The sequence below is a fragment of the Coregonus clupeaformis genome, chromosome 15 (assembly GCF_020615455.1).
Source record: "Coregonus clupeaformis isolate EN_2021a chromosome 15, ASM2061545v1, whole genome shotgun sequence".
Taxonomy (NCBI): domain Eukaryota; kingdom Metazoa; phylum Chordata; class Actinopteri; order Salmoniformes; family Salmonidae; genus Coregonus; species Coregonus clupeaformis.
The window spans coordinates 2805395-2820762 of record NC_059206.1 but is presented as its reverse complement, the minus strand read 5'-3'; the positions used below and the strand labels follow the sequence as shown (position 1 = coordinate 2820762).

General features: G+C 45.3%; 1 protein-coding gene across 1 annotated transcript in view; it reads left to right on the top strand.

Annotated features, from left to right (window-relative positions):
• LOC121583123 (lipoxygenase homology domain-containing protein 1-like) overlaps positions 1-15368 on the top strand; it is a 71594-nt gene that overhangs the window by 52505 nt on the left and 3721 nt on the right. The window contains 5 exon segments of the mRNA XM_045225345.1: positions 1199-1407; positions 8421-8606; positions 9097-9224; positions 9579-9696; positions 14233-14410. Coding sequence (XP_045081280.1) covers positions 1199-1407; positions 8421-8606; positions 9097-9224; positions 9579-9696; positions 14233-14410 — 819 coding nt within the window.

Here is a 15368-nt window from a genome sequence, read left to right as displayed (position 1 = left end):
TTGAATCTTTCAATTTAAATTATTATATAAAATTCTTGCTACCAATAGAATGTTATTTATATGGGGGATACAATCTTCCCAGCTCTGCAGATTTTGCTGTGAAGAGACAGAATCATTAGATCATTTGTTTTGGTTCTGTCCATTTGTAGCTTGTTTTTGGACACAGGTCCAGGAATGGCTAAAGGATTGCAATATTTACATTTACATTTTACATTTTTTTACATTTTTAGTCATTTAGCAGACGCTCTTATCCAGAGCGACTTACAGTTAGTGAATACATTTTTATTTTTTTTTATTTTTTTATACTGGCCCCCCATGGGAAACGAACCCACAACCCTGGCGTTGCAAACGCCATGCTCTATCAACTGAGCTACATCCCTGCCGGCCATTCCCTCCCCTACCTGGAGCTAACCTTGCAGATAGCATTACTGGGTGATCTGAAAAGTCATAGTCAATCAATCAATAATATAATAATACTTTTAGAATTTTTTTATTTTTTATTCACAATCTGTAGAAGCAATGAGAATAGAAAGGTTCAGAACTTTTGTAAAACATCACAGTACGGTTGAAATATATATGGCAAATAGAAATCCTATATGGATGGTGTTAATAGATAGATGGGAGGTATTGAATAGAGTTGAAGGATGGGACTAATAACAAATAACAACAAATAATAACAAAGATAGCTAATAATGTAAGCATACTGTGTCCATAATAAGTATATAGGTTGTATGTTGGGAGATTTTGGGAAAGAGCACAGTTAGAAAGATATGGCATATAGAAGCAAACCGGATGGACATCATGAAAATGATCGGAGAGGTTGAGAGTAGAAGAAGTTCAGGAGCAAAAAAATAAAATAAATAAATATATATATATATATATATATATATAATAGAATTATTGTAAAATTAACTCTGTCCATAAGGTGTAGATAGTAAGTATAGACCGGAAGTAGAGGCCTGGGCATTGTTGTTCACTAATTTACTCCAAGTAGGGAAAGGATGGTGGGGTTGAAAAGTAATAAAGGGGAGTATATATATTTAAAAAAAACATGGGGGATTGGAAGTGATGCAGACAATTACATTGATAGAAGATACAATCTATCTGCAATATTAAGCTGATCCATTCCCCAGAAAATATCAAATAAAATAAAAAAAAGGCACTGTACAATCAAACACATTACCTTGTGTCTCTGCAGTCATCCCATACCACTTCACCATCTCCACGGGGGCAGAGAAAGATGCCAGTACCAGCAGCAGGGTCTATGTGATCATCATGGGGCCAAACCACACCCAGACAAAGAGGCTGTGGCTGGACCTGCCTGGGGGGAAGAAGTGCTTTGAGTCTGGGTCTCTGGAGTCCTTCGAGGCTCATGGAGCTGACGTTGGAGAGATAAAAAAATTGGAGGTAAGTAGTTGAAATGGACTTAAATAGACACCAGCAGAGCCATGTATTTAACGAGTTGGGCCAATGCAGTTTCTGCATTTTGATGCATTTACATGACACTTTAACATTCTATTAACATTACATGGGGAATATTTAAAAAACTACTGAATGTCTCGAATGAGCATTATGATGCAAACAAGAAAATGCTCATCCAAATGCTCATCCAGAGGCGTTGCTCCTAGTTGCCGGGGACTTTAATGCAGGGAAACTTAAATCAGTTTTACATCATTTCTACCAGCATGTTACATGTGCAACCAGAGGAAGAAAACCTCTGGACCATCTTTACTCCACACACAGAGACGGGTACAAAGCTCTCCCTCGCCCTCCATTTGGTAAATCTGACCATAAATCTATTCTCCTGATTCCTGCTTACAAGCAAAAACTAAAGCAGGAAGTACCAGCGACTCGCTCAATACGGAAGTGGTCAGATGACTGGAATATGTTCCGGGACTCATCCGATGGCATTGAGGAGTATACGACATCAGTCACCGGCTTCATCAATAAGTGCGTCGATGACGTTGTCCCTGAAGTGATCATACGTACATACCCCAACCAGAAGCCATGGATTACAGGCAACATCTGAACTGAGCTAAAGGGTAGAGCTGCCACTTTCAAGGAGCGGGACTCTAACCCGGACGCTTAAAAGAAATCCCGCTATGCCCTCAGACAAACCATCAAACAGGCATAGCGTAAATACAGGACTAAGATTGAATCCTACTACACCGGCTCCAATGCTGTTCGGTTGTGACAGGGCTTGCAAACCATTACGGACTACAAAGGGAAGCCCAGCCGCGAGCTTCCCATTGACACAAGCCTACCAGACGAGCGAAATGACTTCTATGCGCGCTTCAAGGCAAGCAACACTGAAGCATGCATGAGAGCACCAGCTGTTCCGGACGACTGTGTAATCACGCTCGCTGTAGCCAATGTGAGTAAGACCTTAAAACAGGTCAACATTCACAAGGCCTCAGGGCCAGACGGATTACCAGGACGTGTACTCCGAGCATGCGCTGACCAACTGGCAAGTGTTTTCACGGACATTTTCAACCTGTCCCTGGCCGAGTCTGTAATACCTACATGTTTCAAACAGACCACCATAGCCCCTGTGCTCAAAAACACCAAGGTAACCTGCCTAAATGACTACCGACCCGTAGCACTCACATCTGTAGCCATGAAGTGCTTTGAAATGCTGGTCATGGATCACATCAACACCATCATCCCAGAAACCCTAGACCCACTCCAATTTGCATACCGCCCCAACAGATCCACAGATGATACAATCTCTATTTCACTCAACACTGCCCTTTCCCACCTGGACAAAAGGAACACCTATGTGAGAATGCTGTTCATTGACTATAGCTCAGGGTTCAACACCATAATTCCCTCAAAGCTCATCAGTAAGCTAAGGACCCTGGGACTAAACACCTCCCTCTGCCACTGGATCCTGGACATCCTGACGGGCCGCCCACAGGTGGTAAGGGTAGACAGCAACACATCTGCCACGGTGATCCTCAACACGGGGGCCCCTCAGGGGTGCGTGCTTAGTCCCCTCCTGTACTCCTTGTTCACCCACGACTGCGTGGCCAAGCACGACTCCAACACCATCATTAAGTTTGCAGATGACACAACGGTGTTAGGCCTGATCACCGACAACGAGGAGACAGCCTATAGGGAGGTCAGAGACCTGGCAGTGTGTTGATCAAGACAAAGGAGACGATAGTGGACTACAGGAAAAGGAGGGCCGAGCACTCCCCCATTCTCATCAACAGGGCTGTAGTGGAGCAGGTTGAGAACTTCAAGTTCCTTGGTGTTCACATCACCAACAAACTATCATGGTCCAAACACACCAGGATGGTCGTGAAGAGGGCACGACAACGCCTATTCCCCCTCAGGAGACTGAAAATAATAATCATAATAATAATAGTAATAATATAAAAATATTTGACATGGTTCCTCAGATCCTCAAAAAGTTATACAGCTTCACCATCGAGAGCATCCTGACTGGTTGCATCACCGCCTGGTATGGCAACTGCTCGGACTCCGACCGCAAGGTGCTACAGAGGGTAGTGCATACGGCCGAGTACATCACTGGGGCCAAGCTTCCTTTCTTCCAGGACCTCTATACCAGGCGGTGTCGGAGGAAGGCCCTAAAAGTTGCCAAAGACTCCAGCCACCCAAGTCATAGACTGTTCTCTCTGCTACTGCACGGCAAGCGGTACCGGAGCGCCAAGTCTAGGTCCAAAAGGCTTCTTAACAGCTTCTACCCCCAAGCCATAAAACTGCTCAACAGTTAATCAAATGGCTACGCTATGTACATATTACCTCAATTACCTCGACTAACCACATTGACTCGATACCGGTACCCCCTGTATTTACATTTACATTTACGTCATTTAGAAGACGCTCTTATCCAGAGCGACTTACAAATTGGTGCATTCACCTTATAGCCAGTGGGATAACCACTTTACAATGTTGTTGTTGTTTTTTTTTTTTGTGTGGGGTGGGGTGGGGTAAGGGGGGGTAGAAGGATTACTTTATCCTATCCCAGGTATTCCTTAAAGAGGTGGGGTTTCAAATGTCTCCGGAAGGTGGTGAGTGACTCCGCTGTCCTGGCGTCTTGAGGGAGCTTGTTCCACCATTGGGGTGCCAGAGCAGCGAACAGTTTTGACTGGGCTGAGCGGGAACTGTGCTTCAGCAGAGGAATGGGAGCCAGCAGGCCAGAGGTGGATGAACGCAATGCCCTTGTTTGGGTGTAGGGACTGATCAGAGCCTGAAGGTACGGAGGTGCCATTCCCCTCACAGCTCCGTAGGCAAGCACCATGGTCTTGTAGCAGATGCGAGCTTCAACTGGAAGCCAGTGGAGTGTGCGGAGGAGCGGGGTGACATGAGAGAACTTGGGAAGGTTGAACACCAGACGGGCTGCGGCATTCTGGATGAGTTGTAGGGGTTTAATGGCACAGGCAAGGAGCCCAGCCAACAGCGAGTTGCAGTAATCCAGACGGGAGATGACAAGTGCCTGAATGTTGTAGAGCATGAACCTACAGGATCGGGTCACCGCCTTGATGTTAGCGGAGAACGACAGGGTGTTGTCCAGGGTCACGCCAAGGCTCTTCGCACTCTGGGAGGAGGACACAACGGAGTTGTCAACCGTGATGGCGAGATCATGGAACGGGCAGTCCTTCCCCGGGAGGAAGAGCAGCTCCGTCTTGCCAAGGTTCAGCTTGAGGTGGTGATCCGTCATCCATACTGATATGTCTGCCAGACATGCAGAGATGCGATTCGCCACCTGGTTATCAGAAGGGGGAAAGGAGAAGATTAGTTGTGTGTCGTCTGCGTAGCAATGATAGGAGAGGCCATGTGAGGATATGACAGAGCCAAGTGACTTGGTGTATAGCGAGAATAGGAGAGGGCCTAGAACTGAGCCCTGGGGGACACCAGTGGTGAGAGCACGTGGTGCGGAGACAGCTTCTCGCCACGCCACTTGGTAGGAGCGACCGGTCAGGTAGGACGCAATCCAAGAGTGAGCCGCGCCGGAGATGCCCAGCTCGGAGAGGGTGGAGAGGGAGGATCTGATGGTTCACAGTATCAAAGGCAGCAGACAGGTCTAGAAGGACAAGAGCAGAGGAGAGAGAGTTAGCTTTAGCAGTGCGGAGAGACTCCGTGACACAGAGAAGAGCAGTCTCAGTTGAATGACCAGTCTTGAAACCTGACTGGTTTGGATCAAGAAGGTCATTCTGAGAGAGATAGCAAGAGAGTTGGCTAAAGACGGCACACTCAATAGTTTTGGAGAGAAAAGAAAGAAGGGATACTGGTCTGTAGTTGTTGACATCAGAGGGATCGAGTGTTGGTTTTTTGAGAAGGGGTGCAACTCTCGCTCTCTTGAAGACGGAAGGGACATAGCCAGCGGTCAAGGATGAGTTGATCAGCGAGGTGAGGTAAGGGAGAAGGTCACTGGAGATGGTCTGGAGAAGAGAGGAGGGGATAGGGTCAAGCGGGCAGGTTGTTGGGCGGCCAGCCGTCACAAGATGCAAGATTTTATCTGGAGAGAGAGGGGAGAAAGAAGTCAAAGCATAGGGTAGGGCAGTGTGAGCAGCAGTGGCGGCTCCTGAAAAAATTCTCAGGGGGGGCAATTTTTCTGATGATTTAGGTGACCTACACACATTTTAAAAAAGATATGTCCAGCAACAACATGAAGACAGGGGCAGCATATAAGTCAATACCAGAAGCATTTATTGACTGATCTCAAAAGTGTTGGCTTACCAGGGTTGGTGGAGCCCTCAGTTTCATCTTTGCCTCGCAAAGCTAACTCAAACACTCCGCAAAACTTCACACACTGGATTAGCCGGCTGAGGATGTGGCGGTTCTTGCTAATGTCGTAGTAAATATATTTGTTATAGTGAATATGGAATATGATATGTTGAGTAAAATGTTGTGCTAAGATCTATTTAGGTCAGGCGCTGGTTATAAGTTCTGTTCCTATCCAATAACAATGGACAAAAGGGTCCTATCTTGTCAGCCTTGTCAGTTTCAGTTCTCCAGTAAACTTGTGATTATCAACACTAACCTCATCGTTGTGGCGGCGGACAGCTAGCCTGTATCCCTCATCCAGTTGAGTGGGAATGTTCACTCTCCCCAAAGCAGACAATCTCAAACAGCTATCCATGTGGGTCTTTGACAGCTCATGTTTCTTAATCTTTCCTGAAAGATGGTGCATGTCCGTTACACACCAGTCGCTGTCCAAGCGGTGCTGTCTGCCGTGCCGCCTTCAGGGTGAAAGAGTAAGCAGGGGGTAGCAGAAGACTGCATTAGCTACATCGCAGCCTGCTAGCCAGGTTTTTCGTTCGTACCAATTTTTGGAAAATCCTCGGGTGTAGGACTTCCCCCCTTTAGTAGAAACCTGTTGAATTATAAAATTTGGTCTGGGAGGTCCTAATTGTTTCAAGGCCAATTTATCTTCATTTGTTCGCCGACAAAAAGGAACTTCTTTCAAAGACACAATCGAGTTGCACTGAAGCCTAGCCATTTTGATAGTAGTAGTGAATTGATTGACGAGGCTACCCGCTCTTTTCTTAGTTACGTTCATGGTTATGTTACGTATGACGAAAGCGCGTAAGTGCAAGCCCTCAGAAACCCATAGAGATTGTATTGAAAGCTCTGATATTTGAAAAAAATAGATTTTACATGGGAGTCTATGACAGACTTCTGGGCGATTTTCAACCTGACTGAAATCGCCCCAAAAGGGGGGCATTTGAAGCACGACTTTAGCCTGATTGGACATTTAGTGGCACTGTGGCAGATCAGACGTCTAGATTACAACACTGATAACTACTGTTGCCGTGATATAATTGATTAGAAAAAAAATCCCGTCCTTTTCCCGTTTGGCAGTGCGTCGCCCATATCGCCCTATTGAACACACCGCCCCTGGTGAGCAGGACCAGCAGTGTCATTTGACTTAACAAACGAGGATCGGATGTCGTCAACCTTCTTTTCAAAATGGTTGACGAAGTCATCCACAGAGAGGGAGGAGGGGGGAGAGGGGGAGGAGGATTCAGCAGGGAGGAGAAGGTGGCAAAGAGCTTCCTAGGGTTAGAGGCAGATGCTTGGAATTTAGAGTGGTAGAAAGTGGCCTTAGCAGCAGAAACAGATGAAGAAAATGTAGAGAGGAGGGAGTCTAGTTTTCCTCCATTTCCGCTCGGCTGCCCGGAGCCCTGTTCTGTGAGCTCGCAATGAGTCATCAAGCCACAGAGCTGGAGGGGAGGACCGAGCCGGCCAGGAGGATAGGGGACATAGAGAGTCAAAGGATGCAGAAAGGGAGGAGAGGAGAGTTGAGGAGGCAGAATCAGGAGATTGGAGGGAGAAGGATTGAGCAGAGGGAAGAGATGATAGGATGGAAGAGGAGAGAGTAGCGGGAGAGAGAGAGCGAAGGTTGCAACGGCGCATTACCATCTGAGTAGGGGCAGAGTGAGTAGTGTTGGAGGAGAGCGAGAGAGAAAAGGATACAAAGTAGTGGTCGGAGACATGGAGGGGAGTTGCAGTGAGATTAGTAGAAGAACAGCATCTAGTAAAGATGAGGTCAAGCGTATTGCCTGCCTTGTGAGTAGGGGGGGCGGTGAGAGGGTGAGGTCAAAAGAGGAGAGGAGTGGAAAGAAGGAGGCAGAGAGAAATTAGTCAAAGGTAGACGTAGGGAGGTTGAAGTCCCCCAGAACTGTGAGGGGTGAGCCATCCTCAGGAAAGGAACTTATCAAGGCGTCAAGCTCATTGATGAACTCTCCAAGGGAACCTGGAGGGCGATAGATGACAAGGATATTAAGCTTAAATGGGCTAGTGACTGTGACAGCATGGAATTCAAATGAGGAGATAGACAGATGGGTCAGGGGAAAAATAGAGAATGTCCACTTGGGAGAGATGAGGATTGATATAGCCTTGTTATTGTTATTTTATTGTTATTTTATTGTTTTTACTTTCGTTTATTTCGTAAATATTTTCTTAAGTCTTATTTTTCTTAAAACTGCATTGTTGGTTAAGGGCTTGTAAGTAAGCATTTCACGGTAAGGTCTACACACCTGTTGTATTCGGCGCATGTGACAAATAAAAATTGATTTAATTTAATTTACATGACACTACAACATTCTATGGCAGCCATGTTAGCTCCCCATTAACAAATACATGGGGAATATTTAAACAGTACTATGTAACTGAATGTCTAGAATTAGAACAACATTCTAAAAGTTGGCCTAAATATATGGCTCTGGATGCCAGTACTCATTTTGAGTGCCGATACACTTAAAATGTAGATGCCAGTACTCATCATATTTTAGTGCCAATATTTTATAAGGGGTGCTGGTACTCAAGCTGTAGAACGTTGAGTTGAGCACCGGCTCAACTCAAGCACCGGTCACAGCACAGACACACACACACACACACACACACACACACACATTGTTTGATGTGATTGCTCCATGCCCTCCCTGTAGCTCGGACACGACGGCGCCACTCCGGAGAGCTGCTGGTTGGTTGATGAGCTAGCTGTTGCCGTGCCAACCAAAGGGGTTAAATACATTTTCCAGTGTAAGTGCTGGTTGGCCAAAGATCGGGGCGATGGACTGACTGCCAGGGTGTTCAACGTGTTGGATGCAGATAGCATCACCATCTCCCAAAAGGCAAGTATCACCAATTATATAACTTCACTTACTTGTACAGGATTCAGTTGTACTTACTCTACCTCCAAGTTAAACAGCCATTACTTGCTAATACAATACTAAACACCTACAGTACATTGTCATGTCTGTTTTATATACAAAGCAGTGGAGGCTGCTGAGGGGAGGACAACTCATAATAATGGCTGGAACGGACTCAATGGAATGGCATCAAACACATGGAAACCATGTGTTTTATGTTGATAACTTTTCACTTTTTCCGCTGCAGCCATTACCACGTGTCCGTCCTCCACAATTAAGGTGCCACCAACCTCCTGTGATACAAAGATACTGTTAAACACATACTTTTTGTCACACTGATCAGTTTAACTGGCAAAGTATGTTAACTGATTTCAATTAATCAAACAAATGTTCATTGATTTATTTGATTGATTGGTTAATTTATTAGTTGACTGATTGATTAATTGATTGATTGATTGTGTGTTATTGTCAGATCATCTATGAGGTGACAGTGGTGACGGGAGATGTTCAGAACGCTGGGACAGACACCCAGATCTACCTGTCTGTGTTTGGGGCCAACGGCACCACAGAGGAGATCCTGCTGCAGAAAAACGAGGACAGGTACCAAACACACACCTGACCAAATGTTCACCCACCTGACCAAATGTTCACCCACCTGACCAAAAGTTCACCCACCTGACCAAATGTTCACACACCTGACCAAATGCTCACACTTGAACAAATGCACAGATTTAACACACCCAAATAAACACATCCCAAAGACATCAAGTGGTTTTGAAATGACCAAACTACAATTTTATTCCACATTCATCCACATAAAAACAATCTCTCATTAGCATAGAATAGTCTTATCTACTGTAGTTCACAGTGTATGTGATGTGGACTAGTGGTGTTTACAGTATAAAATACTCTCCCATCATGCATTGTGCTCACACACACTCTGGCTGTCTTTAGGTTTGAGCGAGGTCAGGAGGACACGTTCAGCCTGGAGGTCGATGACATCGCTCCCCTGAGGAAGATGAGGGTCCGTATTGACGGCTCTGGTAGCCGACCTGACTGGTTCCTGGCTAAGGTCAGCACTGACAACATGTCACAGTCTACACTCTTATAAAAAAAGGGTTCCCAAAGGCTTCTTCGCCTGTCCCCATAGGAGAACCCTTTTTGGTTCCGCGTAGAACCCTTTTAGGTTCCAGATAGCACCTTTTCTTCTAAGAGTGTACCGACTTAATTCAACAAAGAGTCCACACAACACAGTTGTAGGATCTTTGACCCTACAGAGTAGTCAATCAATCAATCAAATTTATTTTTAAAGCCATTTTTACATCAGCAGATGTCACAAAGTGCTAAACAGAAACCCAGCCTAAAACCCCAAACAGCAAGCAATGCAGATGTAGATTACTCCATGTTTACTGTAACAATACAATACAATACAATACAATGATAACAGGTGTAGGGATTGCTGCATTAACTAAGTGTCCGCGTGTGTATGTGTGTGTGGGTGTGTGTGTGAGTGAGAGAGAGAGACAGACATGGGTGAGGCTTTGATGTCTGTAAGTCTTAGGTCACAGTGTGTCACGCCCTGACCTAGAGAACTCTTGTTGGTTGGGTCAGGGTGTGAGTTCAGGTTGAGATCTATGTTATTAGATTCTGTGTTTAGGATCTAGTATGTGTATTTCTATGTTTGGCCGGGTGTGATTCCCAATCAGAGGCAGCTGTCGCTCGTTGTCTCTGATTGGGGTTCATACTTAGGTAGCCATGTTGCCTACCTTAGTTGTGGGATCTTGTTTGTGTTCCTGTTTGGCTTTTTGTGTGTATAGCCCATAGGACTTCACGCTTTCGTTGTGTTTTGTTATTTTGTAAAGTGTTTACTCTATTTAATAAACATGTACGCATACCACGCTGCACCTTGGTCTGACCCGTCTCTCAACGATCGTGACACAGTGGTGCTCAATTCACAACATCCCTCTCTCGCCTCAGTCACACCGACAGCGTTTTGGGCAAAATGGTGCGCAGCATCATCTTGATGTTTGTGCAACAAAAGTTCAACATTCACTTTCTGCTACCGTTTCTGTCAAGCCGTCTACGGATACAGTTTAATGCATACGTTCGATAAATCCAACGTATGCACCACACAGAACGCACTGCAACTGCCTATGCAACGCAATGCTGCAAGGCAAACACAGCATTCCATTGGAAATGAATGTACTTCTGGAGTACCAAAATGCAATAACACTGTCAGTGTGATCGAGGCGTCAGACTCTCTATATCTCACACACACAGCTACACACACACGCTTATCCCTGCCTGCAGGCGATAGGTTACTGGATAATTCAGCCACACACACCAGACAGACAAACACATTCACACAATGCTGTACGGTACGGGTCAGAGTGTGTCTGGGGTGAGCTTTAGTGAATGGTATGTAAATGTACTAACCCATTTCAGTCAGTGTGGGGTTGGAGCTAGCCTGGTTGCCATGTCTGTTCAGTTATTACATTCCACTCCTTGTACATTTGTCAAAGAGACTGGTCTTTCTTCACTCTTCAAATATGAATGTTCTATCATTAATGAGCTCGAGGAAATCAGATGAATTGATCCTGATTTGATAACCCTCACAGTTATCCTCCAACCACAAAGGTTATGCAAATATTGGAACTCTCCCTTTTTTTTGCTAAGCAACTGTTTTTTGTTTCTCTAGATGAAACCAGTCAGTCAAAAGTTGCTATCTCACGTCATGAGCAAAAACGTCTTAGCTTTGATTTTAAGCCTCAAAATACAACAACTTTCCTAGCTAACAGCTAAATGTTTTTGACTTTGTTATAATTCAAATTCTATGTTCAAGGCTCCATATGTTGTCATGGAAAATATGAATGTTATTTCCAACAACCAATGAGCAACTCCTTTGGAAATCCAGCTGCATATTGAACATTGAGATTGCCGAAAGGCCAGTCTCTTTGGTATTATGCCACAAGGAGTGGAATGTTACACAGACTGGTACCCAGACTAGGTTGGAACATGCAGGCTCCAGAGACTGGGATGAATCTGTTCTCCCCAGACACACACAGCAGCCTCGTCTCATAGACTAGATAGCATAGCAAACGTAAATGTGGGACACTCAAATGAGTATGATATGTTACGTTTGGTATGGTTACATAAGACAGAAGGTTACTTAAGGCAAGAACGAAAGTAGGGTGGTTGGGTGGTTGTTTGGTCAGGGTGGATGAGTGGGTGTATAACGTGAACGTCTAGCAACCCAAAGGCTGCGTGTTCGAATCTCATCACAGACAACTTTAGCATTTTAGCAACTTTGCAACTACTTACTACTTTTTAGCTACTTTGCAACTATTTAGCATGTTAGCTAACCCTTTAACCTAACTCCTAACCTTAACCCTAACCTTAACCCCGAGCCTAGCTAACGTTAGCTTTAGCCAACTAGCCACCTAGCTAACGTTAGCCACAACAAATCGGAATTTGTAGCATATATCACGTTTTGCAAATTTGTAACATACAGTGCCTTTTTTTTTTATCCTCAGCAATCTACACACAATACCCCATAATGACAAAGCGAAAACAGGTTTGTAGAAATGTTTGCAAATGTATTAAAAGTAAGAAACTGAAATACCTTATTTACATAAGTATTCAGACCCTTTGCTATGACACTCGAAATTGAGCTCAGGTGCATCCTGTTTCCATTGATCATCCTTGAGATGTTTCTACAACTTGGAGTCCACCTGTGGTAAATTCAATTGATTGGACATGATTTGGAAAGGCACACACCTGTCTACATAAGGTCCCACAGTTGACAGTGCATGTCAGAGCAAACACCAAGCCATGAGGTCAAAGGAATTGTCCGTAGAGCTCCGAGACAGGATTGTGTCGAGGCACAGATCTGGGGGAGGGTACCAAAAAATGTCTGCAGCATTGAAGGTCCCCAAGAACACAGTGGCCTCCATCATTCTTAAATGGAAGAAGTTTGGAACCACCAAGACTCTTCCTAGAGCTGGCTGCCTGGCCAAAGTGAGCAATCGGGGGAGAAGGTCCTTGGTCAGGGAGGTGACCAAGAACCCGATGGTCACTCTGACAGAGCTCTAGAGTTACTCTGTGGAGATGGGAGAACCTTCCAGAAGGACAACCATCTCTGCAGCACTCCACCAAACAGGCCTTTATGGTAGAGTGGCAGACAGAAACCACTCCTCAGTAAAAGGCACATGACAGCCCGCTTGGAGTTTGCCAAAAGGCACCTAAAGACTCTCAGACCATGAGAAACAAGATTCTCTGGTCTGATGAAACCAAGATTGAACTCTTTGGTCTGAATGCCAAGCGTCACGTCTGGAGGAAACCTGGCACCATCCCTACAGTGAAGCATGGTGATGGCAGCATCATGGTGTGGGGATGTTTTTCAGCGGCAGGGACTGGGAGACTAGTCAGGATCGAGGGAAAGATTAACAGAGAAAAGTACAGAGAGATCCTTGATGAAAACCTGCTCCAGAGCGCTCAGGACCTCAGACTGGTGCGAAGGTTCACCTTGCAACAGGACAACCACCCTAAGCACTTAGCCAAGACAACGCATGAGTGGCTTCGGGACAAGTCTCTGAATGTCCTTGAGTGGCCCAGCCAGAGCCCAGACTTGAACCCGATCAAACATTTCTGGAGAGACCTGAAAATAGCTGTGCAGCAACGCTCCCCATTGAACCTGACAGAGCTTGAGCGGATCTGCAGAGAAGAATGGGAGAAACTCCCCAAATACAGGTGTGTCAAGCATGTAGCGTCATACCCAAGAAGACTCGATGCTGTAATCGCTGCCAAAGGTGCTTCAACAAAGTACTGAGTAAAGGGTCTGAACACTTATGTAAATGTGATATTTTATGTTATAATTTTTTTATAAATTAGCGAACATTTCTGAACATCTGTTTTTGCTTTGTCATAATGGGGTATTGTGTGTAGATTGATGAGGGAAAAAAACAATTTAATCAATTTTAGAATAAAGCTGTAACATAACAAAATGTGGAAAAAGTCAAGGGGTCTGAATACTTTCCGAAGGCACTGTATTGTATGAATTGCAGTAACTCTTGTTCCAGTTCTGTTTGATGGTCAACATTGAATTGGCAGCTGGCTTTACCCTGTCAGTACAAAATTCACTACAATGCCAAGACCTTACCAATCAGATTTTTTTTTAAATGCATTTCCTATGCAGGAACAACCCCTCCATGTCTCTCCATATCACCCAGCCTGCCTCCAGACTAGCCGAACAGTGGCCAAGCAGTCAAGGCTCATACCCAGCCGTGTCTGTCTGTGGCTGGGCCGTGTCCTTGGAATGACCCAGTAGCTGTACAGCATCCCAAAACAGATGTGTGCTGCCAATGTTATGGATTACACACACAGCGCATGTTTATTTCAAATGGCCACTGCAGTGAGCCGGGCACACAGCCAGCATGCTAATCCCACTCAAATTAATATATTGATGGAAGTTAATGCAGGTTGGGCTGCCTGAGCCAAATCCTTGGGGTTTTACAATAGGCTAATTTGTCGGTGTCAGTCACCTTACCTCGTAATATAAGGGTGAATTAATAATTGTTAAAGAATTATAATTAATGATAATTTCCCCCAGATCATCATGCGTAACCTGACTACAGAGGAGGTGTCTGTGTTCACCTATGAGGAGTGGCTGTCTAAGACCAAAGGACCCAAGCGGACCATGATCTGTGAGATGGCTGCCGTGGTGGACGAGGAGGAGATGGTGGAGATCACCACCTACATTATCCAGGTCAAGACCAGCGACATCGGAGGTGGGTCAGTCAGTCAGCCAGTAAGCCAGTCAGTCAGTCAGTAAGTGAGTCAGCTGGTCAGCCAGTCAGTCAGCCAGGTAGCCAGTCAGTAATTCAGTCAACCAGCCAGCCGGTCAGTCATTCGGTCGGTCAGCCAGTCTCAGTCAGTAAGTCAGTCAGTGCAGAGACAAACAACACATTCTACATTCCTAATGTTTGTCCATCATGTTTGTGTGACTGACCAGGGTCTGTATTCATAAAGCGTCTGAGTAAAAAGTGCTAGGATCAGTTTTGCCTTTTAGATTATAAATATGGATAGGGGGACCTACCCCTGAGTGGCGCAGTGGTCTAAGGCACTGCATCGCAGCGCTAACTGTGCCACTAGATCCTGGTTCGAATCCAGGCTCTGTTGCAGCCGGCCGCGACCGGGAGACTCATGGGCGGCGCACAATTGGCCCAGCATCGTCCAGGGTAGGGGAGGGAATGGCCGGCAGGGATGTAGCTCAGTTGATAGAGCATGGCGTTTGCAACGCCAGGGTTGTGGGTTCGATTCCCACGGGGGGCCAGTATTAAAAAAAATAAAAAAATAAAAAAAAGGTATTCACTAACTGTAAGTCGCTCTGGATAAGAGTGTCTGCTAAATGACTAAAATGTAAATGTAAATGTGATCCTAGATCAGCATTCCTACTCTGAGAAGCTTTATGAATACAGGCCCATGTATCAAACTTAAGACTATTATCCCACTGAATTAAAGCTGAGTAATTACTGTAGTTCCTGAACCACATTTACTACATTTGCTTGTAATCACACTATTCCTAATTTCTAACAAATCCATGCTATTTATCCTACACTGCACCAGATCCAGCTTCAGTCCTGTTCCTAACTAGCTGGGATGTGTCAGTTACAGTATATTCTCCTGTTTCACTTTATCTCTGTGGCGCAGCGGAGTCTCTTTGCTGCTCGGAGAGACGCGACGCTG